General features: G+C 40.5%; 1 protein-coding gene and 1 pseudogene across 2 annotated transcripts in view; both read left to right on the forward strand.

Moving 5' to 3' along the window:
- The window catches only part of DENND5B (DENN domain containing 5B), a 218,973-nt gene that overhangs the window by 172,364 nt on the left and 22,923 nt on the right, over positions 1-23,686 (forward strand). For both annotated transcript variants that reach the window (XM_018048342.1, XM_018048343.1), the window contains 4 exons: positions 2,563-2,694; positions 3,978-4,130; positions 4,995-5,073; positions 13,357-13,438. In XM_018048342.1, coding sequence (XP_017903831.1) covers positions 2,563-2,694; positions 3,978-4,130; positions 4,995-5,073; positions 13,357-13,438 — 446 coding nt within the window. The remainder of the gene's footprint in view (positions 1-2,562; positions 2,695-3,977; positions 4,131-4,994; positions 5,074-13,356; positions 13,439-23,686) is intronic.
- LOC102177220 lies at positions 20,297-22,209 on the forward strand (annotated as a pseudogene).

Here is a 23,686-nt window from a genome sequence, read left to right on the forward strand (position 1 = left end):
AATGCAAGAGACCCCAGTTTGATTCCTGGGTCGGGAAGATCCGCTGGAGAAGGGATAGGCTACCCACTCCAGTATTCTGGCCTGGAGAATTCCATGGACTCTTAAGTCATGTAAGAGTCAAGGGTCACAAAGAGTTGGACACGACTGAGCAACTTTCACTTTATTCACTCACTTTTCTACTATTTTTGGTTTAGAAATGAAGAAGAGCATAGTAGAAGTCTCAGAAGAAACCTGGGGTGACTTCCCTCTGTAGGAAAATGGACTTTATTATGAAACCACTCCCTATGAAAGATTTCTTCCTTCTCAGTTTTTTATCTTAAAATACACCTTTTCCTCCAGTTACCCCAAAGAAAGCACATCTGTATTGTCACTTGTTTATTGTAAGGGCACTGCTTTGTTTTTTCAGTATGCAGAAGCAGCCTCACTTCTTGCTATGAGAAGGGGTCTTTAGCCACCCTTGTATTCATTCTGCACATGTCCATGGAATGTGACTTGTTTTGTGGCTTCAACAAAGTGCTCAGAAGGAGAGTTTGCATGTGGCTCCGTGGAATTCACTCTTGGCTAATACTTTATCTGCCTCGTATGTGCTGGCTGATCAATGAATATGGCCACTCAAAGGACAGTCCCATTCTAGCTTGCTGTCATTTATATTATAAAATAGAACCTAAACTTTAAACAGTGGTTAATTTTTAATCCAATTATTGACTTTTAAAAATCTGGTCATGTATTTCAGAGAAAAGGAGAATGCCTGAGGCTTCTTCCTATCCTCTTGCTTTGTCATGTACCTCACTTCTTTCATTGTAGCTAGTGTATTTCTTCCTAAGCCACGTGTGATACTTCACTGTTCTTGAGAATTGGGTCTTGTAGTGGTTCTCTCTGTATTTGCACAGTCCTAAAGATGGAGGAATTGAGGCCTGGGGAGAAACAGAACCCTTTTAACATTAGCAGTTAACATTTGTTTTTACCAACCATTTATCTCTAAGTTGTAATGTTCCAAATAACATTAGTACAACCTGAAATGATAGGAAATGGAGGTAATTATAGTTTCATATATGATCCCTGTCTTATATCTCAGGTTTATTTTTCTGAAATTCTTCATTTCCTGCTTTTATGTATACTAACCTTCAGGATATTTCACACAACTCTGTTACACTTAATTTCCCTGGTGGAGATTGTTGCCTCTCATTGTCAATTTTCCCTCTTCCTTTTACCCTCTAAAAAGGATTTGAAGCAGGAAGAAATATACACAACTAACCGTGTGCAGAGTCCATTTAATTTTTAAGTCCATCCTTAAAATAAGTACACTAGAAAAGAGATTATTTTGTAAATGCTGCCTTTTGTCAGGAGGGTTGGGAAGTAGAAGGTAAATGGCTTTGTTGAATCCCTAATTGGTGAGATTTTTAACAATTGTACTAAATTTAGCAGGTTATTTTTCTTCCAAAGGGGAAATGTGTTAAATGTACAAAAACTCTCTTTTATTTAAAGAATGCAAAAGATTTTACACATATTTTTCTTATACTATCAAATCTTCCCTTAAGATAGTAAAGATAGATTTCACATATGTGTCTGTGGGAGGATGTGCTGACTTGCAGTCTCTCTCACTCCAATAAACTGCTGGTTTTACTATATAATTAGAGCAATTATTCTCTAAATACAGACCTAAGACACTTAGACTTCTTGGAGATTCTGCCCTGCAGTCCTGACACCAACATAAGGTATCCGGATGAGCTTTCGCAGGTGCCACAGAAAGAAGAAAGTTAACAGCTGTCCTGAACTAATTACATGTAGTGCTTCTCTTACTGGAAATTCACTAACCAAAGTTCAAGAGCAGTGGTCTGAGTTTCTGTGGTCCTCTCTGAGCCGTTGATGTCTCCTAAAATGATATGATATTTCTGATTTATTTTGACCATGGAACAAGGCAAAGTACGGATGTCGCAAAGTATCTTGGAAATAAGAGGTCACCTCCTACATTGGGAGTACATGATACTTTTCAGAGCGGTCGCCTAGCCTTTGTTATGAGGCAGGTGGGCTTGTTTTATGCCCATTTTATGAATAAGCACGTATGCCTGAGGTCATAAAATTCATTGCAGCCATTTTCCAGAGCTGGCTTAATTTACTGTTGTGACTTGATTAGAACAAAGGACAGCACTCCCCAAGAGGCTGGAAGCGCCTCGGGGCTCTTGATCTGTGGGGAAATGGGTGGAGGAAACCAGTAATTTGAGAATCACTGGGTTCCTGGAAAACCATAGGTTTGATATTCATTCAGACACCCCAATTTTTCCATCCCAGCCATGATCCCAACTAATCACTCACTGAGTATTCCCAGTAAAAGACTGAATGAGTCTTTATTTGCTGTGGCTTCTGTCACTCATTTTCACGGGACTAACAGTAGAGGGAGTGTGACTACCCTCTGCCTCTCAGTGTACTAAACCTTGAACTGCTGTTGCACATATATAGATGTACGGCCTTTGTTTGCATTTTGTTCCTGCACTTATTTTTAAGGTTAAGTAGGTTAGAAAAATATCTGATGTTTATGCATTAAAAATACTCTTTAATTTTTAGAAATACATGCAAGAGGCACGAAGTTTAGGAAAAAACCTGAGGCAACCCAAATTGTCAGACCTCTCTCCTGCGGTGATTGCACAAACCAACTGGAAATTTGTAGAAGGCTTATTAAAAGAATGTAGAATGAAGGTACGTATTACTCACTGGTGCAGGACAGTGCGCATTCATGTTCACTCCGTGTGCGAAGCTAAAGTGAACTGAGCCAACCCCCACTTGAGTCTTTAGCTTCATTAGAAAGACACTTAATAAATACTGTGCCATAAACCTCGTGAGCTCTTTACTAAAGTCATGAACCTCTGCGGGTTCTGTCTGTCACCACAGAATCAATGACATGGGAGCCCTGCACAGTTTTTCTCACCTTTCAGCTGTTGCTGTCTTCCTCTCCAACATGGACAGATATTAAGCCAATCAGAAGTTCTCTGTCAGGGATGTTGTCAACTTATGTGAAAGGCAGCACATGTTTTTTATGTGTTTGTATGTAACTCTGTGTGAACCTGTGTAGAACCACATCTGTGCCATATGTGTGTGCATATACCCATAAGGAAGAAGATCTTAGCTGTGTTATAGATTTGTGTGCTCTGTACATGAGTCTCCTCTCAGATATCTGTGTTTATCAGAGGTAGCACTACAAGTTGACAAAACTCAGAACATCATTTTAGCCAATAATTTCACTCATTTATTTGACAGTCATTTCTTGAGTACCTTCTCTGTGTTGAGTAAATGCACTGTGTCCGCATCAGCTTGCAACGCTGAATCACACAGACATGGTCCTTGCCTAAAGTAACTAGATTCTCACTCACTTATATTTTATGAGGACAGTTAAGTCTACTGTAAGTTACCGTACTTGAAACTGATTTCCATTTCCTTTCCATTTTCTGGTACATACTCATTCCAGAGAAGAGATGAAAGGGAAAATGAAGAAGGAAAAAAAGAGGTCTGCTTCACTTACAAATTAGAGAATTCTGAAAAAATTTAGAAGTGCCTGTTTGTATTGTGGATTTTGCCTAAGTGCAATCAAAACTTAAGTGTGAATATCTTCAGTGTGCTAAGATGGAGCATGAGTGGTGGTGGCAGGATGGAGTTTCAGATTCTATGATATATAGTAGATCTGGTGTAATTGCCCAATGTTATTCAAGTTAGTAATCTGAAAATTATTGTACATAAGCATTTTCATGAGGATACTTTAAAATAGCATCAGAATCTCTCTTTAGTTGCTCTCTATTTCTCTGAAAGTTATACATGATATTATTCATTGTTGACCACAGAGATTAAGACACTTTCCTCAAGGTGATTCAAAATCTGCAGTTAGAAATATAGTGAAGGGATCCCAGGTCTCCTCATTCAGGAATTGACTTGATGGCTTTTGGCCTCATTGCTGGAATAACACTTGAGACCACATGTGATATTTTCAGACGAAACGCATGTTGGTGGAGAAGATGGGACATGAAGCAGTGGAACTGGGCCATGGGGAAGCAAACATAACTGGCTTGGAGGAGAACACCCTGATTGCCAGCCTCTGTGACCTGTTGGAAAGGATATGGAGCCATGGCTTGCAAGTCAAGCAGGTAACAGATTCAAGAGGCCCTGCTGACAGGACCAGTTAGAAGTCCTGTTAAGAAAAGTAACAAAAAGGAAAAAAACCATGAAAATGAAAGGATAAGTCCCTTTGTCACAGGATAATGAGAAATATACCACAGACATTTTAATTCCAGAAAAAAAAAATACAACCCGTGATTAGCAAGTAGTTTGGGGCTCCTTTCCTAGTACAGGAAAAGATAACACAAAACACATTCACTGCAGGGACTATATTCACTGAAGATTCCATTAAGTATCTACTTTCATCACTGTTTAAGAAAAAAATCGAAATATTAGTTCTTTGCCATTTTAAGTTGTCTGGTAATTCAGGGTGGAAAAATTAGATGCTTACTTTGCTTTTGTCCCTCTTATCTCCTTTCCCCCCCCTGCTGTGTGCATCTTTCTTTCTTCCTCATCTTTTCTGTTTCTCCTCCTGCCCCACTTTTCTTCCCTCATTGCTCCTGCATACATTCAAACATGTTTTGCAGACACAAATACATTCTGGGTTGCTAGAGCCTTTAATTCCACGGTTACTAATGTGGCCAGTGTAGACAGCCCTAGTTACATACAGTGAAGTAATAGCCCAGCTGAAGTTGGGAATTTCCATGCCTGCACTTCTGGCCTTTGCTTTGCTGACCTTCCCCAGGCTGCTGTCAGCCTTGTCAGTGAGGCAAAGGATGGCCCTCACCACACGTGGAGCGGGATGCTCAGGATGTCACATAGCTAGGAATAGATGAACTTCAGTTTCCCAGCTTCATAATTGGCATTTCAATGTGAATGGTTTTGATGAGAAGTTATTTTTTAATGAATTCTTTGTTATAAAATGAAAAATTATATATACCTTGTACTTTCAGGGGAAGTCAGCTTTGTGGTCACATTTAATTCAGTTTCAGGACAGAGAAGAGAAACAAGAGCACCTTGCAGAGTCGCCAGGTGAGAATTCATTGGCTTGATTGTTTCTACAGCACTGGCAGCAGTGGACCATGTGAAAAAATCAGTCCCTATGGCTTTGTCTTCACCTCTCTCTCTCTCAGACTGCCACTCACCCCATCTTGCCACTACTGGGTGGAGTAGGAGGAGGAATATTACTAACTCTGAGACCTGGGGAAAGTCCCTTGACCTTTTGATCTTCAGCTTCCTCATCCACAGATTGAGAAAATAATATTAGCCATGCCAAGGCTATAATGTTGATCAAATCAGATAACATTTGAAAACCTCTAATAAGGTGTTCAGTTCAGTTGCTCAGTCGTGTCCGACTCTTTGCGACCCCATGAATTGCAGCATGCCAGACCTCCCTGTCCATCACCAACCTCCAGAGTTAATAAAGTGTAAAGAATCGTATAAGTAGTATCCCTACTCTAACCAGTATTAGGGTATGGTGTATACGGATTTTTTCTTGAATAAAAGTTTTATCACATTGTTACTAATCTTTCAGGGGAGAAAACGTGTGTGTGTGTGTGTGTGTGTGTGTGTGTGTATATTTCAAAAATCTTCAGAAATCATATTCTTCAATTTATGAGACATCTTATGTTACACTGTCATGATTCATTAGCTCTTTAATTATATAGGATTCGTAGATGCTCTACCTGTTGTATATTTTTCATAAAAAGGAGCTTGTTTTTCTTTAAGCAAAATAACCATCTATTTCATAAAAAGAAGTAATAGTAGAGAGTTAGTAGATAGTAGAGAGTTAGAGATAAAATATTTTATATTGAATCAGCTATTTGGGAACATTTTCTAAAATTATGAATTAGACATTGAAAAAATATTTTTAAAGGCTTATTTAAAAAAAAAAAATTCATAAGCCAACCACTAACTTTAGAAATACAGCACTGCAGAGACTTTGCTGTGGTCCAGTGGCTGGGACTCCATGCCCGTAATGCAAGGGCCTGGGTTCAGTCCCTGCTCAGGGAACTATATCCCACATGCCACAACTACAGATCCCACGTGCAGCAACAAGGATTGACGATCTCATGTGCCACACCAAAGGCCCAGCACAGCCAAAAAAATACATATTTTTTGAAAAAGAAGGAAAAGAAAGCATTGCAAGTATGATTGAAGCACACTATTTCCATTCCCCTCACTGCCTCTAGAGGGCAATACTACTCTAAAAGTGGTATTTATTATTGGAAACCTGCTTTTTCAATGTATCCAATGAGACAGCTAGGAATAGGAACTGGATACTACATTGCCCTGCTGCTGCTGCTGCTGCTAAGTCGCTTCAGTCGTGTCCGACTCTGTGCGACCCCATAGATGGCAGCCCACCAGGCTCCCCCGTCCCTGGGATTCTCCAGGCAAGAACGCGGGAGTGGGTTGCCATTTCCTTCTCCAGTGCATGAAAGTGAAAAGTAAAAGTGAAGTTGCTCAGTTGTGTCCGGCTCTTAGCGACACCATGGACTGTAGCCCACCAGGCTCCTCCATCCATGGGATTTTCCAGGCAAGAGTACTGGAGTGGGGTGCCATTGCCCTGGACCTCCTCTAAATAGAATGTCAAAGTTCTAATGTCCCATAATGTAACTGTATTTATAATGATTGAGATCAAGCTTAAAAGCATTCTCTAGTGTCCATTTGTCCCTTTTCCTATTGAAAAAGTAAAAATGCATTAGTGTATCTGAAATTATCTCTAATATTTACCCAAGTTCATGGAAAATTTAGCAATTCAGACATAAGACCATATTTAAGGTAGTTTGCCCTAATTAGAATAAATTCTTAGGAAGAAATAACCATTTGTAGTATGAAATGTTGCAAAAACCAAGCTTTGTTAGGCAGGGAGGCATTTGACTTCTACTAAACAGGCGTGTGAGAATGTCCATCTGTTAGAGTGAGCAGCTACCAGGCAACACCAGGAAGTTCATGGCTTTGAATAACCAAATCATGGGTGGTTGAGCAAGAGACCAGAGACTAAGCCATTTGCAGGGCGCTTCAGGCAGTCAGTAATGACACTAGTAAAACTCAAGTCAGGGCTCAGAAATACAGAATCTGTCAAAGCCTCATGCGGTCATTGTGCTGCACTGCCAAGTGTCAGTGAAGGGCCGGTGATCTAAGAATAAACATAAGCTAAATATTATACTGATCCTAAGTAGGATTAATGTAAGCTGTGTAGCTTTTGAAATCAAATTTACTGTCTGTTTGGAGGGGTGGATTTGATAAATATTGCTCTAACACTTGTGATGATTCAGCCCATGAAGTTAGGACTTAAAAATATGACAGTGTAGGACTTAAAAATACGACAGTGTGAAATGTATATAAAAACATCAGTTTAAAAATAAAAGTCATTATTGAGAAACAGTATGTTCTAATTATACAAAAATTAGCAGTTCCCTGACTTTAATGATTTTAAATCTGGTGTTTTGTGTTTTTCTAAAAAAATAGTTTGTTTGCCAACTACTTAGCTTCCTAACTAATGGCAGTAAACAGTATGCGTCTTCATATTATGCAAAGATCCTCCAGGTCCTTGGAGATTCACAGTGGATTTGAACACAGCTCTTACTAGCATTGAGCCAAGAAGCAGCCCTAAACAAGGATCAGACATTTTAAGGATTGTAGAAGAATGGAAAAAGTCTGTGTTAGCAAGAGAACCATAGCAGGGTAGACTGCCTTAAATTTTTTTGATAGATTTTATTTTTCGAGCAGTTTTAGGTTCATGGCAATATTGAACAGATGGTTCAGAGATTTCCCCTAAACCCTCCGCCCCAACACGTGCATAACCTCCCTCATTATCCTGCTTCTCCACCAGAGTAGTACCTTTCTTACAGTTGTTGAACCTTCGTCGACACATCAGCACCCTAAGCCCATAGTTTATTTACATTAGGATTCACTCTTGATGTGTCATACGTACTATGGGTTTAGACAGCTAACGTGTTAATGACATGGATCCACCATTATAGTGTAATATAGAGTAACTTCACTGTCCTAATAATCGTGTGTTCCACCTATTCATCCATCCCTCTCCTCTAACCCCTGGCAACCACTGATCTTTTTAATTAATTGTCTCCATAGTCTTGCCTTACCTAGAGTGTCATATAGTTGACATCATGTGGTATGAGGCCTTTACAGATTGGCTTCTTTCACTTAGTAATGTGCACTTAAGTTCCCTCCATATCTTTTAAAACTGTCTTAATTTTGACTTCATCAAATTTTGACCAAGTCACTGTACCTAGTAGTTAGAAATCCTGTTTTAGAGGATCTCAGAATGCAGTTGATTCTAGAAAGAGGACCATTCTTGATATATCACCCCAAAGTTTCTACCTTTAAAATGTGGACCAGCTTAGACATGGGTGTTGTCTCCAAACCTTGCATCCTCAGATAAGTTTCAACTAAACTTTAAATGCACTTTTAAAACAGTTGGCAAGGAGGGAGGTAGAATGCAGAAGGGAATATAAATGACTGTTTCTATTTAAATGGTTTTTATGGTTTAAATGGTTTATTCTAGATCTAGCCAAGAATTTGGAGTCACTCTTTAAAGGTCTTACATCAAAAGTTTCTTTAATTACTTACCTGCCCATGGGTATATTATGACTCTATAAAACAATACATGCAATCTCTATGCTCTGTGTACTTGCTGTCTATGCAGTAGCATTCTTGCAGGCAGAATACAAAGGACATTTCTGTGGGTGAGTATTAAACCAGTATTTGTATTGAAGGAGAAAGTAACCTTTTGCATTTGAGTATAGTGAGTTAAGAAATACTAAGAAGAAGTTCCCTGTTGAACTAGGATTGAATTAGGATTCCAGAGTTTCACTGATGTGACCCAGGTTCAATCCCTGGTGGGAACTGAGATCCTGCAAGCTGTGCGGTGTAGCCAGAAAAAAAAAAAAGAAATACTAATAGAAATATACATTTGAATAGTTTATAAATTTTTATTCTGTCTCGAAGAGACTTCATGGAAACTTTCTTAGATTTTAGATCTCTAGATTAAAACTATGGCCTCATTCCTTAATTCCTAATCTGCATTTTTGTTCACAGGCTTCTAAACTTTCCTCCAAAGTTTAGTAATAAAATACTGCATTAATTAATTTCCCGCAGTTGCCATTATATAGGACCACAAACGGGATGGCTTGAACAACAGACATTCATTGTAGAAGTACTGGGGGTTAGGACATCAGCATCTTTTTGTTGACAGCTAATGCACTGTTATCATCAATCTATCCCATTAGCAGATTTTTCATAAATCTCTATCTCCAGCCCTAGTTCCTAGACACCCATAGCCCAGTGGGACCTCAAACTCAACTCATCCTGAAACAAACTCATTATCTTAGCACCTCTCCCTCCTGTCCCAATCATACTTTCTTCCTTCTTCTCAGTTCCACTTAATGACATCATAACCCTCTTCTCAGTCAGGCAAGCCAGAAAGTCATCCTTAATGTAACAGTCCACTGGACATGACATCAGAATACTCTACCCCTTTTAATTAATGGAATTTGGGGGGCAGATATCTTAACCTCTTTGAGCCTCATTTTTTTTTATTTGCAAAATCAAGATTAAATAAAGGAAAGTTATGATTATGGAATACTATATAGTAAAACAGTTTATATTCATACTTAATATTGTTTTGACTCTTGAGTCTTGCTTACCCTTAATCTAGTTATTTAATTCCACTGCGTATTTCTCCTCTTTGTTTTCACTGGCTGCCACTGTCTTAGTTCATCTACAAGCTGGCCTCTGGAACAACTTCTAGCTCATCTGCCTTGTAGCATTTGTACCATTACACTGGGCTTCCCTGGCTCAGATGGTAAAGAATCTGCCTGCAGTGCAGGAGACCCAGGTTTGATTCCTCAGTTGGGAAGATCCCCTGCAGAAGGAAATGGCTACCCACTCTAGTATTCTTGCCTGGAGAATCTCATGGGCAGAGAGGAGCCTGGCGGGCTCCAGTCCATGGGGTCTCAAAGAGTCAGAGGTGACTGAGGGACTAAGTGCACACACACCCCGTCATGCTGTCACTCTGCTTAAGTGACTAAAAAGCAGTAGGGAGCTTCCCTGGAGGTTCAGTAATTGAGACTCTGCACTTCTACTGCAGGGGGGCGGGTTCAGTCCTTGGTCAGGAAGTAAGATCCCACATGCCGTAGCATGTGGCCAAAAAAAAAGCACTGAGAAGCATATCATTTCTTTTCAAAATCTCTTTCCCCTCCCTAGGATTTCTAGATGTTTCTAACTCGTTATTTAAGCTTGTGCCATCTGGCCCTAAATGATCTTATCTTCCTCAATGAGTATTTGCTCAGCATTTTGAGGGGACCTCCAGAGGAGCCTGGTAGGCTGCAGTCCGTGGGGTCACTAAGAGTCGGACACGACTGAGCGACTTCCCTTTCACTTTTAACTTTTCATGCATTGGAGAAGGAAATGGCAACCCACTCCAGTATTCTTGCCTGGAGAATCCTAGGGACAGAGGAGCCTAGTGGGCTGCTGTCTATGGGGTCGCAAAGAGTCGGACACAACTGAAGCATCTTAGCAGCAGTAGCAGCTGGATATTCTAAGAATAGGATATGACCAAGCCTCAAGAGGCATGTAATTTAATAATAAGAGTAACAGAAGTGTTAAATTGTGATTGGTTTGTGATAGAGGTTCAGTATTAAAAGTCCCACAGGAGAAAGGGAATAACTTACCTAACAGTGTGCCTAGGGGAGAAAGCATATTCAGGAAAGATTTCACACAGAGGCAAAATTAAAGCTAAATTTCTTTTTTTTTTTCTTTTGAGAGTTTACTTTGTGCCAGGCACCGTTATAAGTGTTTTACATCTGTTTGAATAAGGTAGGTATTGTGACTGTCCCCAATTTGCACGTGATGAAATAGACCATAGAGGGGTTAAATGACCTACCCAAGGTCAGTGAGCTATTAATTCCTCTGTAGGGTTTGAGAAGACCATCTTCTTAACCATTATGCTGTACTGCTCTCAATCTGAGGTGATAAACAGGCCATAAACAAGGAGAAAAATACAGAAACACTGTAAAAGCAAAAGCCTTTAACAAATTGCATGAAGACATGAAAAAGTATATTGTGTGTTTAAGGAATATGGTACTGAGGAACATTTTTGCAAAGCAGGAACAGAGATGCAGACATAGAAAATGGACTCGTGGACACAGTGGGGGAAGGGGAAAGTGGTACTGACATATCTACACTGCCATGTGTAAAGCAGATAGCTAGCTAGTGGGAAGTTGCTGTATAGCACTAGGAGCTCAGCCTGGTGCTCTGTGATGACCTAGAGGGGTGGGATGGTGGGAATGGGAGGCAGGCTGAAGAGGGAGAGGATATATGTGTACTTATGGCTGATTCACATCCTTGTACAGCAGAAACCAACACAACATTGTAAAGCAATTACCTTCTAATTAAAAAAAAATATATATATATATATTTTTAAAGGAATACTGATCAGTGAAGGGTAGCTTGGAAAGAGGATTCCAAAATAGGATTCCTAGAACATGCTTAGACCTGTGAATGTTCTTTTTGTGGATGCTGCTGCTTTTTTAAATGTCAAGCTCCTCGGTTATTTAGTACCTCACTTGTTCTCTGCCCCCCTGAGGCATGATTCCTTCTATAGTCCTGTCTTCCTCTGGTCAAGTTGCCAGATTATGGTAACTCAGCCCCTTTCTCCTGCCTCATAGTCTTTTTCTTTTTCTCTTCTCAACCCATTTCTTATCACATGTGTGGCCATCTTACATGCTGTCTAATCATCTAGGGTGTAGAGGCATTCTCTGAGGCATTTCACTTTCTCTCCAATAAGAGGGATGTTCTTTCATTAATTAACACACTTAAGTGGTAATAGTCTCAAACAGGAAGACAAACAGCATATTGCCTGCAAATCTCTGAAATAGTGTCTTTCGTGTCTGTTACCTGTTGGGTATTGAGATCAACCAGTGTTTTCAATGACCCATCGAAAACTCCCTCCACAGACTGCCAAGACAGATGCCCTATTTATTACCTATTTGATACGGCAGGCCCTCAAAAGAACTGCCTTTAGGTTGGTCGGCTACATTCTTTTTGTCCTGGCAACTCCATCAATGTTCACTTATGTTATACCTGCCAAGTATCAGTTGAGCTTCTTGCATCAAGTGCCAAAATCTTGCAGATCCTTATCCACCAAAATGTTCCCTGTCTTCCTTCAGTGCCAGCTTCATATAAACTTACGTGTTCCGATATTGTACCCTAGCCCCCGAAAGTAGAATGTGTCTAAAAACTGAAAAAATGTAAGTTTAATGTACAGTGAAAACCCTCATCCTTAATTCTCATTTTATGATGTATTTGCCAAGTGTTATGTTGCAATTTAGTTTTCTTTTACAGATAAGGAAATAGAAATAAAGGGCACTGAACTCCACAGAACCTCACTTACAGTGAGATTGAGCACTCCAACAATATTTTTGTTACTGTTTAGTCCCTAAGTCATATCTGACTCTTTGCAACCCCATGGACTGCAGCCCACCAGCCTCCTCTGTCCATGGGATTCCCCAGGCAAGAATGCTGGAGTGGGCTGCCATTTCCTTTTCCAGGGGATCTTCCTGACCCAGGGAAGATTCTGAGTCTCCCACATTGGCACCACTGAGCTACCAGGGAAGCCCAACTACAATATATTAGCCGCTAATTGATTGTTTAGCCATTGTTATATAAAAGAATAATCTTTCCTTCTCACATAAATGTTAGCTCTTCAGGCTTCATAAGAGAATGACTCATAGACATTATACTTCTGACTGTCCATTTAGGTTACTCACTTTGTATGATAAACATATTGTTACTTGGATTCTGAACTTGAAGTAGAAACTTATCAGACTAAAGAATCCAAACTCTTAAGTTTTTCTTTTTAAACATTTTTTTGAAAGGAAAATTGTATGATTGTAGCTAACGAAACCAGAGATGATTCACGTACTTAGGTTAATTTACAGACACTGCTTTCCTGTAGTTATTCAGAACTATTAGAATGATAACTTTAGAAAATGACTGGCCCTCTGGCCAAAATGTACACACATTGTCTTATTTGCTGTGTGGGTTCTTATGATTCATTTAAAATTTTCAGATAAAGCCCCATATTAACTAGGAAGAAAATAGCTAGTTTACTGTAATCATAAAGTAGGAATATTTGGGTAAACAAATTTGAGCTTTTCTATTATCTTTAACATTTGTTCATATCAAAATAGCTTCAAAGTACTTATTTGTGGAATGTGAACCATGTAGATTTTGTTTTAAGTCTTTACTGTTGTTTTTCTAATACTTTGCTGATATTTTTCTACATAGTTGCCCTTGGACCAGAAAGAAGAAAATCTGACTCAGGAGTTATGTTGCCAACTCTCAGGGTCTCTCTTATCCAAGACATGAGGTATTTGTTATATGTGCTAGCATATGGTAATAACTTTTGATATATTCATGGTTTTCATATAAATTGCTCAAATAACTGTGACTATGGTATTTTTTGCCTATGTATTCTGAAGAAAACATTTTTTATAATCTCATTTATTTTAATTTTGTACTGTTATGATTTTCCTGACATTAAATCCAAAGGCAAAATGCAATTGAGAAGAGTTTTTTAAATATCCCTAAATTATTTTACAATTTCTTTTGTTCTATTTTTTTCTTTTTTGTATCCTTAAATTCTTATTATCCCCAGATATAAACCAAAAAATCTGCAAATAATAGCAAGTTACTCAGCAGAAAAATCTCTGTCACGTAGATTTCCTTTGAAGCAAATGCAAATCTGAAAATTATCACATGCAATTACTAGTTTTAAAAGGTATCAACATACCTAAAATAGATTTAGTGAATGAGGAAGACAGAGGTTTTTTCTTTTGAATATTTTGGGTCCTTTTTAGTTAACTTTTAAAATATATGGGTTTAATGTTACAACATTTAATTATTGATGTTTATTTGATTTGTCAAAGGCTTACAACTGAAAAGCATAACTTTTATGAGTAGCATCATAATCCTGTAGTGGCACATCCTGACTTCACACAAGCTGTGTGATCCCAGGCACTTTTTGTAACTTCTCTTTATCTCAGTTTTTCTTTCTCTTGATGCTATTCAGTTGCCAAGTTGTGTCCAACTCTTTGTGACCCCATGGATTGCAGCACACCAGGCTTCCCCCTGTCCCTCACCATCTCCCAGAGTTTGCCCATATTCTTTCTCTCAGATAAAGATAAAAACAGTTGTCTAGCTCATGAGACTTAAACAAGTTAGTCCATTATAAAAGTTTCAAGAAGTTCTTGGCTTATCCTAAGAGTTCAGTAAATGTTGGATTTTGTTTTCTGAATCCATTTCCATATTTATATCTTAAGTGCTCTTATTGCTTGATAGATGAAATGTAGTTGTCCTCATGTGGCTTATGATTCCTTTTGAGGTCAGCAAGAGATGAATAGTTCTAAGTATGAGGGGAATGCACTCCCCCTCTCTTAATGGAAACATAAAACCACATGTGTTATGCCTTGATTTCACAGTAGCCATCAGTTTAAGGTGATGATTGTTGAGAGCTTTGCAGCAGTGACCTCAAGGACCAAACTTCTAAAACCTAATTAGGAGATGATCACATTACATAAGGCTACCCTACTCCTTCCAGTTTCCTGCATATTTACTTTTATCTCCTTTATGTTTTCGGTTTTGTTTGAGGAGGGGTGTCCAGCCTTGATAAACTCCCTTCATTTGATAAAAGGCGGTCTAGCATTCTGATTGAGAGCTCAGACTGTGGAAGCAGCCCACAAGGGTTGCTGTTTTAACTCTGCCACATACTAGACTCTGTGGCCAAAGGCAATTGCTCATATTCCCAGTTTCCTCACCTATTAAATAATAGTGTTTCTCTTAAAAATTTTGGTATAAATATTCAATGAGTTAATAAATGTAAAGCACTCAAAATTGTCCTGGAAATAAATGTATGTTTGTGCACTCATGCATACATATACATCTATATTTATTTCTGTTTCTATATTTATTTGTATGTGTGTATGTGTATTTTTATGACCATAAATTCATAATGATATCCCTGATTCCAGTTCTGTACCACAGGGATCATTCTAGCCTTCTCCCTTATTTGTAACTTTTTTCTCAAACTATGAGAAACCTGGGTCTCATTATCTGCAATATATTCACTTATTTGTGCAACCTGTAAGGTAGTTTTGAAATTGCTGCCTCACACCCCTGTAAGAAACAGAGGTAGTAACTAAGCACAGTGTTTGCACAGCTCAGTTTTGTCATTAACCTTTCAGTATCCAGTCAAAATACTGTTTTCCAAAACTTAGGTTTCTTCTTTTTTTCTCCACTCCCTTCAGTGTGGTCTTATTATTCATTTGTAACAGTGTTAGGTTTATTTGTTACCTTGTATTCCATATGGGGTTTCCTTCACATCCTAGTGATTTTTGTTTGGGGTTTTGCTTAAATGTATAGACAGTGAAATTCATTCTTGGTGTGTAGTCGTATATGTTTTCATAAAAACACAATTGTGATGCAGAACAGTTCCATCACCCCCTTGTGCTACTGCTTTTGCATCAGCCCCTCTCCTAGCTTCCTACTCTGGGCAGTCACTGATACATTTCCAGGCTCTTTCCACTGAGAGAGCCTAGAAGTAGTAATACCCCAGCAATAGTGAGCACAGCTAGTGCCCACAGATTGGGTTCTGGATACCGTTTTCCAGTGAAAGGAACCATGGCTATCTAGAGAAGTGATTGATTCCAGGAACTGAGGAAGGGAAAATATAGAATGAACCAAGTGCATCTTTGGTAAGGCCAAAAAGTAAGGAAGTGCTCAGAAAGTATGCTGTTAAGTCACTTCAGTCATGTCTGACTCTGTGCGACCCCATAGACAGAAGCCCACCAGGCTCCCCCATTCCTGGGATTTTCTAGGCAAGAACACTGGAGCGGGTTGCCATTTCCTTCTCCAATGCATGAAAGTGAAAAGTGAAAGTGAAGTCACTCAGTCGCGTCCCACTCTTAGCGGCCCCATGGACTGCAGCCTACCAGGCTCCTCCGTCCATGGGATTTTCCAGGCAAGAGTACTGGAGCGGATTGCCATTGCCTTCTCCATCAGAAAGTATGGGATCACATAATAAAGATATAGAGGAGCCAGCCTGAAACAGCTCCAAATAGCCAAAGCTGAAACAATTTGAGCAAAAAAAGTAATTTACAGTAGTAATAAAATGAATATCCAAGAGCCTTTTCCTATATAAATAGTTAAATAAGTGAATACAGTGGAACAGCTTTTTTACAGAAACACTCCAGTTAATAAATGTAGAAGAATGAATTAGAAAACTCAGTGCATCTAAGCTGAAACAAGAATATTTGCATAGTCTCAAAAGTATTTTCCCCAAGAATTTATTAATTACAGAGGAAAAAGTATTAAGTTTACAGTGGATTTCCCAGGCAAGAATACTGGAGTGGTTTGCCATTTTCTTCTCCAGGGGATCTTCCAGACCCAAGAATCAAACCCTAGTCTCCTTCATTAGCAGGCAGATTCCTCACCACTGAGCCACCAGGGAAGCCCCTTATTCATAATATATTTACTTACATCTCAGTGGATGTGCTTATTTCTGTTTCTAAGTTCTTAGGCAAGATCTTCATTGTAATCCCTAGTTGCAATCTAGATAGTTCATGTGGACCTTTTTCCTTAAAGAGAAATACCTAAGTAATATGCTAAACTTTGACAGATAAACAACAAAAAAAAAACTTGTTTTCTAAAGATTAGATTACATAGATATCAGAGTTCACACGTTATTGGCCTCTTACCCTACCAGTACCTCCTGTCTCCCAAATTTCTGTCTTGAGGCAAAGACATGGGCAGTTTAGAGACTTTTGAGTCTCTGTAGTTGTCAAGAGTCTTGGTACCAGATTGCTCAGCAGCTGGCATGAGTCCAGGACAGATGTGTCTGCAGGCTATCCCCTTTATCTTAGTATCTCTGACAATTCCCCAGGACTTTCATAGATACTAGGTATCACTGTACTGTCAATAATAGAATGATTTCTTTTCTTCCAAAGAGAAAGGCTTGGGACAATAAATAATTATACAGATTATCTACATATAAAAGAGGAGTATTACTATGCCATTATCATTATTACTAATTTCTTTCCAGAGTAGCTATACATATATCATCTAGACATTCAAACCAACTTTTATTGTTAATGACAAAATGTAATTAATAATGAGGGGTATAGTAGAATATTACATGATTGAGGAGATTGTTAGTACTGTTATCTAAGTATAGATACTTTGAATATGTCAACAAATGAGCAGGATGTCTTAAGTATATCTTAGAAGTATTTGGTTTTCCTATAAAGATGGGAATAAATTACTTGACAGTAAACTGGATGGTCACTTTTATCTTATTATAAATAATATTTGCATATGTGCTTGTGAGCATCAGCTTTATTCTCCACTAAGGTTAAAATAAGCATGATTAATTTTGTTACCCTAGGAAAGAATATTTGAGGAATTTTTATGACTACAGAGTGTGGGCTTAAACTAAAATTGGCTAATTCCTTAATTTCTCTAATAAATATTACTGGCTTTCACTGGTGATAACAGTGAAATAAAGACCAGTTTTGGATTCGGGAAATGTGGATTCAAACTTAGTTGCTTCTACTCTCAAGAATCATTCAGTTTTAGGCAACGGAAGCCTGTTCAAACTAGCTTCAGGAAAAAGGAAGATTTATGGGAGGATTTGGTGGCTCAGAGGTTAAAGCGTCTGCCTCCAATGCGGGAGACCCGGATTCGATCCCTGGGTCGGGAAGATCCCCTGGAGAAGGAAATGGCAACCCACTCCAGTATTCTTGCCTGGAGAATCCCATGGACGGAGAAGCCTGGTAGGCTACAGTCCACAGGGTTGCAAAGAGTCGGACACGACTGAGCGACTTCACTTCACTTTATGGGAGATATGCAAGGGATTTCCCAGAATCCAAGCCCAAGAACTGTTGCTGGATTGGAAACAGCTTTGTCCATCTCACTGGAAGTGAATTGTCCCTGCTTTTACCTCCACTTGTGTGTGCTTCTCCTCTCCTCTGCCGCTTTCCCTCCTTTTCTGCTTTACTGTGAACATGCTCTCCCAAGCCCTGGCCTTGACACCTGTCTTATTTTAAGCATTCAGCAAAGACTGACTTGGTTTTTCCAGTTTGTGCGAGAAAATCTGATTGACTCAGCTTAGATCAGGTAGATGCTGCTTATCCATTCAGTTCTAGCTGACGGATAAGGAGCACCAGTCATGGTGGTACCTGGAGTTGTTTCTTCTGGGTCTGAAGAGGGAGAACTTCTCCAAGAATGTGAGTACCATGAAGAAATGCTTGGTAGAAAATGAGTGGCATCTATAGAATAATATGTATTACCTCTGAGGTCTTGGGTGGGTCACTTAGTCTCGACGAATCTCAGTTTCCTCATCTTTGAAGTGAAATAATGATGATCTCCCTCTCACTAGATATTGTGACAATCAGGTAAGACAGAATACATGAAAATAAGAAAGCTTTGTACCAGGGTTGGAAACACATAAAGTAAATAAGGTATTTAAACCACACACTATATATACTTTACTGTGAATTAACAGGATCTATTTTAGAAGTAATAACTTCTAGAATATTATGATGAATGTCATTGTAGTTACCTATAATAAAAATTATTCCAATTAAAAACAGATTCAAATGGTATAACTATACAGAAAAAATTTTAAAAGATTTAAAGTTTAATAGCATAAATTGTTTTAAAGCATAAAATTAGATATAGACTTTTACAAAGCAACAGTTTTCTGAGCTTCTAATATACATTAGGCCTTATAGGGAACAAACAGGGATGCAAGGCTAGTAAGTATTGGACTCGTCATTCTCAGGAAGCTTTTGTCAAAATGAGAAATATGTATACCAGGAGAAAATGATAAAATAGCAGACAGTGCATGATAAATGCAAATTAGACTATAGAACTTCATAAATTAGATCATTGAAGGCTGTCAAGGTCAAGGAAAGCTTTCTAGAAGAAGCTGGGATTTCAAACATGAATAGAATCAAATAAGGAAGCTCAAAAAAAGTAAGTACTTCAGGTAGTAAAACAGAGTCTATGAGTTAACTGCTTGGAGTAGAATTTTTTAATAGGAAAATATGTTGAGGCCAAGGCTTCATGGGCCTTGAATGCAAGCTTGAGCAATTCAGGTGATATCCTGTGAGCTTTTGAAGATTCTGCAACAAAGCAAATAATTACATTAGGAAGCAGTCTTTTAGGCAAAGAAATTTCCCTAGTGCCAGTAAACAAAGGGTTTGAGAAGAGTCTGATGGCCTCATATCTTGATGCCCATGCCTCCTGCCAAAAAAAATAGTGCAAACATTTTTATGAGGGGAATGCTAATAGCCACGTAAAGAAAATACGTTTTACTTTATGTATTCCAGTCCTGCCCATTTTCCTTAACCATACATTGTTTTTCAAATTATTATATCCCATTTTGACATTCTTGAGCTATTATGTCTGCAGTTTAAGACCATCATAAAACTAATTTCAGTAGATTTTACTATGTTAGAGCAGTAAGAATACTTAGGGAAAGATTATACAACATAAGTACTTACCAAACTTCATGTAGATTCATTTTGGGTGGATACACTTTGACAGTGTGGTATTCCTGGATCCTGTGAACTCTTATCTGGCACTGAGCTCATAGAGGGACCTTATAAGTACTGTGGAACTTTAAGTAGTAAATACCTGAGCATTTCCTAGTGTTGCTTTTAGTCAGCTGTTTCATCTGGGCAATGTCAGGGTTGAGGAACAACCAATGCTGTTTCCTAGGCTCATATTGGCTGTGCCCACGTGGGTTGTCCAGTGCCCACCCCTGCTGCCACCACCATAATCAGGGTGTAAATGGAGCTTGCCTGACCCCAGTTTTCCTCATTTGTGACCACGTGTCTTAGCCCTTTAAAGATAAATTAAGTCTGTCATAATTTCTGAAAAAAATTCTTAGAGATGAGATGAAGTTGGTTAACATGAAAATGTCAACAGAATTTTCTTTTATCTCCTCATTCTGACATGTTTTTCAGCCACTTCTATAAGCCTCTCGTGTGATGTGATAATGCTTTATTTTACATTTTGTTTATCAAAAGTGTTTGATCAGATGCCAGGGAGTCTGCCCCATTCAGGAAGCTGCAGCTGTGAGCCTCCCTTGCTCTGCCCCTGCTGGGGGAATAGCCACCATGAGACTGCCTAATAGGGCTGGTTTGACCTGAGCAGGTGACCTTAGCAAGGGGTAGGGGGTACACTGAAGAAGGCTGGCCCACAGCTGGGATCGAGGGGCATGACCATGCTGTAGAAATGGAACCCTTTGCCCAGGACACATGAGAAAACCAAACCTCAGGAGGAAGTGGTGGGGGGAGGGACATGTGCAAACACATGAGGACTCACAAGGCATCCCCGACATGGAAGGGCAGTACTGGGGACCACAGGTGACTCATAGCCAGGCACCCAGCACAGAGAGCATCATGGCAGAGCAGGTGCCTCTGAGCCTGACTCAGGCGTGTGGGATACTGCGGGAAGAGCTGTACCAAAGCGATTATTTCCATCAATCAGGGACAATATATCTTAATATGTACCTATCCTCTTCAAGAGGAAGATCTATCCCACCATCTGGTGGCTGTTCCAGGATGGCTTCTGCCAAAAGATACATTCATTGTGGGCTACACCCACTCCCACTTCACAGTAGCCAACGTCTGCAAGCAGAGTGAGCCCACTCCAGAGAAGAAGCCCAAGCTGGAGGAGTTCTTTGCCCAAACTCCTACATGGCCAGCCAGTATGATGACGTGGCTTCCTAGGAGTACCTCAACAGTGGCATGAACGCTCTCTACCAGGGTTCGCAGGCCAATGCCTCTTCTACCTGGCCTTGCCCCCCAGCGGCTACAGGACCGTCACCAAGAAGATCCATGACACCTGTGTGAGCCAGACAGAACCGTATCATCATGGAGAAGATCTTTAGGAGGGACCTGCATATTTCCAACCAGCTGTCTGACTACACAGCCTCCCTGTTTTGTGAAAACCAGATCTACTGCATCGACCACTACCTGGGCAAGGAGGTGGTCCAGAACCTCATGGTGCTGAGGTTTTGTCAACAGGATCTTCAGGCCCCATCTGGAACCATGACAACATTGCCTGCACGGAGCCTTCAAGGAGCCATTTGGCACTGAGGGCCGGTGGAGCTACTTCAGTGAATTTAGGATCATCTGGGAGGTGATGCCAAATCCCCTCCTCCAGATCCTGTATCTGGTGGCCATGGAGAAGCCCGCCTACACCAACTCAGATGACATCCATGATGATAGGTCAAGGTGTTGAAATGTATATCAAAGGTGCAGGTGAGCAATGTGGTCCTGAGCCAGTATATGGAGAACTCCACTGAAGAAGGTGAGGCTACCAGAGGGTACCCAGAGGACCCCAGTGTGCCCCGTGGATCCACCACTGACACCTTTGCGGCTTTTATGTTCTCTGTGGGAAATGAGAGGTGGGACGGGCTGCCCTTCATACTGTGCTGCGGCAGAGCCCTGAATTAGCACAAAACCAAGGTGTGTCTGCAGTTCCTAAACATGGCTGGTGATGTCTTCTAGCAGCAGTGCAAACGCAATGAACTGGTAATCCGTGTGCAGCCCACGGAGGCCATGTATGCCAAGGTGATGACCAAGAAGCCTGGCATGTTCTTCAGCCCTGAGGAGTCAGAGCTGGACCTGACTTACAGTAACAGATACAAGAACATGAAGCTCCCTGATGCATATGAGCACACCTCATCCTGGACATCTTCAGTGGAAGCCAGATGCACTTTGTGCACAGTGGCGAGCTCCAGCAGGCCGGGCGCATCTTTACCCCACTGCTGTACCAGATCGATCGCGAGAATCCCCAGCCCATCCCCTACATTTATGGTAGCCCAGGCCCCGCAGAGACTGATGAGCTGATGAAGAGAGTGGGCTTCCAGTACAAAGGGACCGACAAGTGGGTGAACGCCACACGCTCTGAGCCCTGAGCACCTGGTCCCCACCCCAACCCACCTTGGCCTGTCTCTCTGTCCTTCCCACTGTCTGACCCCATTTCAGGAGGACCTTGGGACCATAACCATCAGCATCACAATACTGGCTCCAGGCTCTGGCCGCGCTGTGCCATGGCTGCCTTGGGCCCAGTTACATTCTTCAACCACGAGCGCTGGAGAATCACACTGTGACCATCCCCAGCAACCAGTGAGCCAGCTTCTGTCCACAAAACTGAGCCCCAGTGGAAGAAAGAAGAGTGGCTCTTCATCTGTCCTGGCTCTTTCCAGATGACTGGAGTTAGAGGACCATAGGGAGGGGCAGTGGTAGGTCTCAGTGGGCCATGGCTGTCAGCAGGCTCCTCAGAACTCAGGAGGAGGGCCCAGTGCTTCTGCACCAGCCTCAGTGCCATTTGATATTCCTGGTCACCCCTGGAAGGAACTTCCAGGCTGCCCAGCACCCGCCCCCCATGTCTTGGCTTCCTCAAATGTCCCCCTTGAATGTCCTCCCCACTGGAAACCAAGCAGCAGATAGGATGCCCCACCTCAGTCCCCTGTCATTAAACGAGCAAATAGGAATAAAAAAACAGTGTTTGATCATATGTCAGTGCCCTGGATTGAGAGGCTAAATCTTTACATCCAGGGATTGAGAGAGAAGGAGGGAAGGAGAGAAGTAAGAATGTGTGTATTATAACATGGATGGACCTAGAGTACATTATGCTACGTGAAGAGAAATCCTGCATGATGTCGCTTATATGTGGAATCTAAAAAAGAAAATGAATGAATAAACATAATCAGTCATAGATACAGAAAACAAGTGGCTGCTAAGAGGAAAGGGATCTGGGGAGAGGAGAGAAATAAATGAGGAAGATTGAGGTACTAACTTTCAGTTAACAAAATAAATTAGTCACAGGTATGAAATGTAGTGTGGGGAATATAGACAATAACTATGTAATACTGTTGTATGGTGACAGATGACAGCTAGACTTGTAGTGATCTTTTTGAAATGTATAGAAATCAAATCACTGTTGTGTAGCAGAAACTAACATAGTGTTGTGGGTCAGTTATACTGCAAAAACAAACAAGTTCATAGAAAAAGAGATCAGGTTTGTGATCACCAGAGGCCAATGTGGGGTGGAGGGAGATCGTCTGAAGGCAGTCAAAAAGTGTAAACTCTGAGTTTTAAGTACTTAGTAGGGATGTAATGTGTTGGAGAAGACTCTTGGGAGTCCCTTGGACTGCAAGGAGATCCAGCCAGTCCATTCTGAAGGAGATCAGCCCTGGGATTTCTTTGGAAGGAGTGATGCTAAAGCTGAAACTCCAGTACTTTGGCCACCTCATGCGAAGAGTTGACTCATTGGAAAAGACTCATTGGGAGGGATTGGGGGCAGGAGGAGAAGGGGACAACATAGGATGAGATTGCTGGATGGCATCACGGCCTCGATGGACGTGAGTCTGAGTGCACTCTGGGAGTTGGTGATGGACAGGGAGGTCTGGCGTTCTGCGATTCATGGGGTCGCAAAGAGTCGGACACGACTGAGCGACTGAACTGAACTGAGGGATGTAATGTGTCGTGCAGCATGACAAGACAACACTGCTATACAATGTAAATGAAAGTTGTTAAGAGTA

The sequence above is a fragment of the Capra hircus genome, chromosome 5 (genome assembly GCF_001704415.2).
Source record: "Capra hircus breed San Clemente chromosome 5, ASM170441v1, whole genome shotgun sequence".
Lineage (NCBI taxonomy): Eukaryota > Metazoa > Chordata > Mammalia > Artiodactyla > Bovidae > Capra > Capra hircus.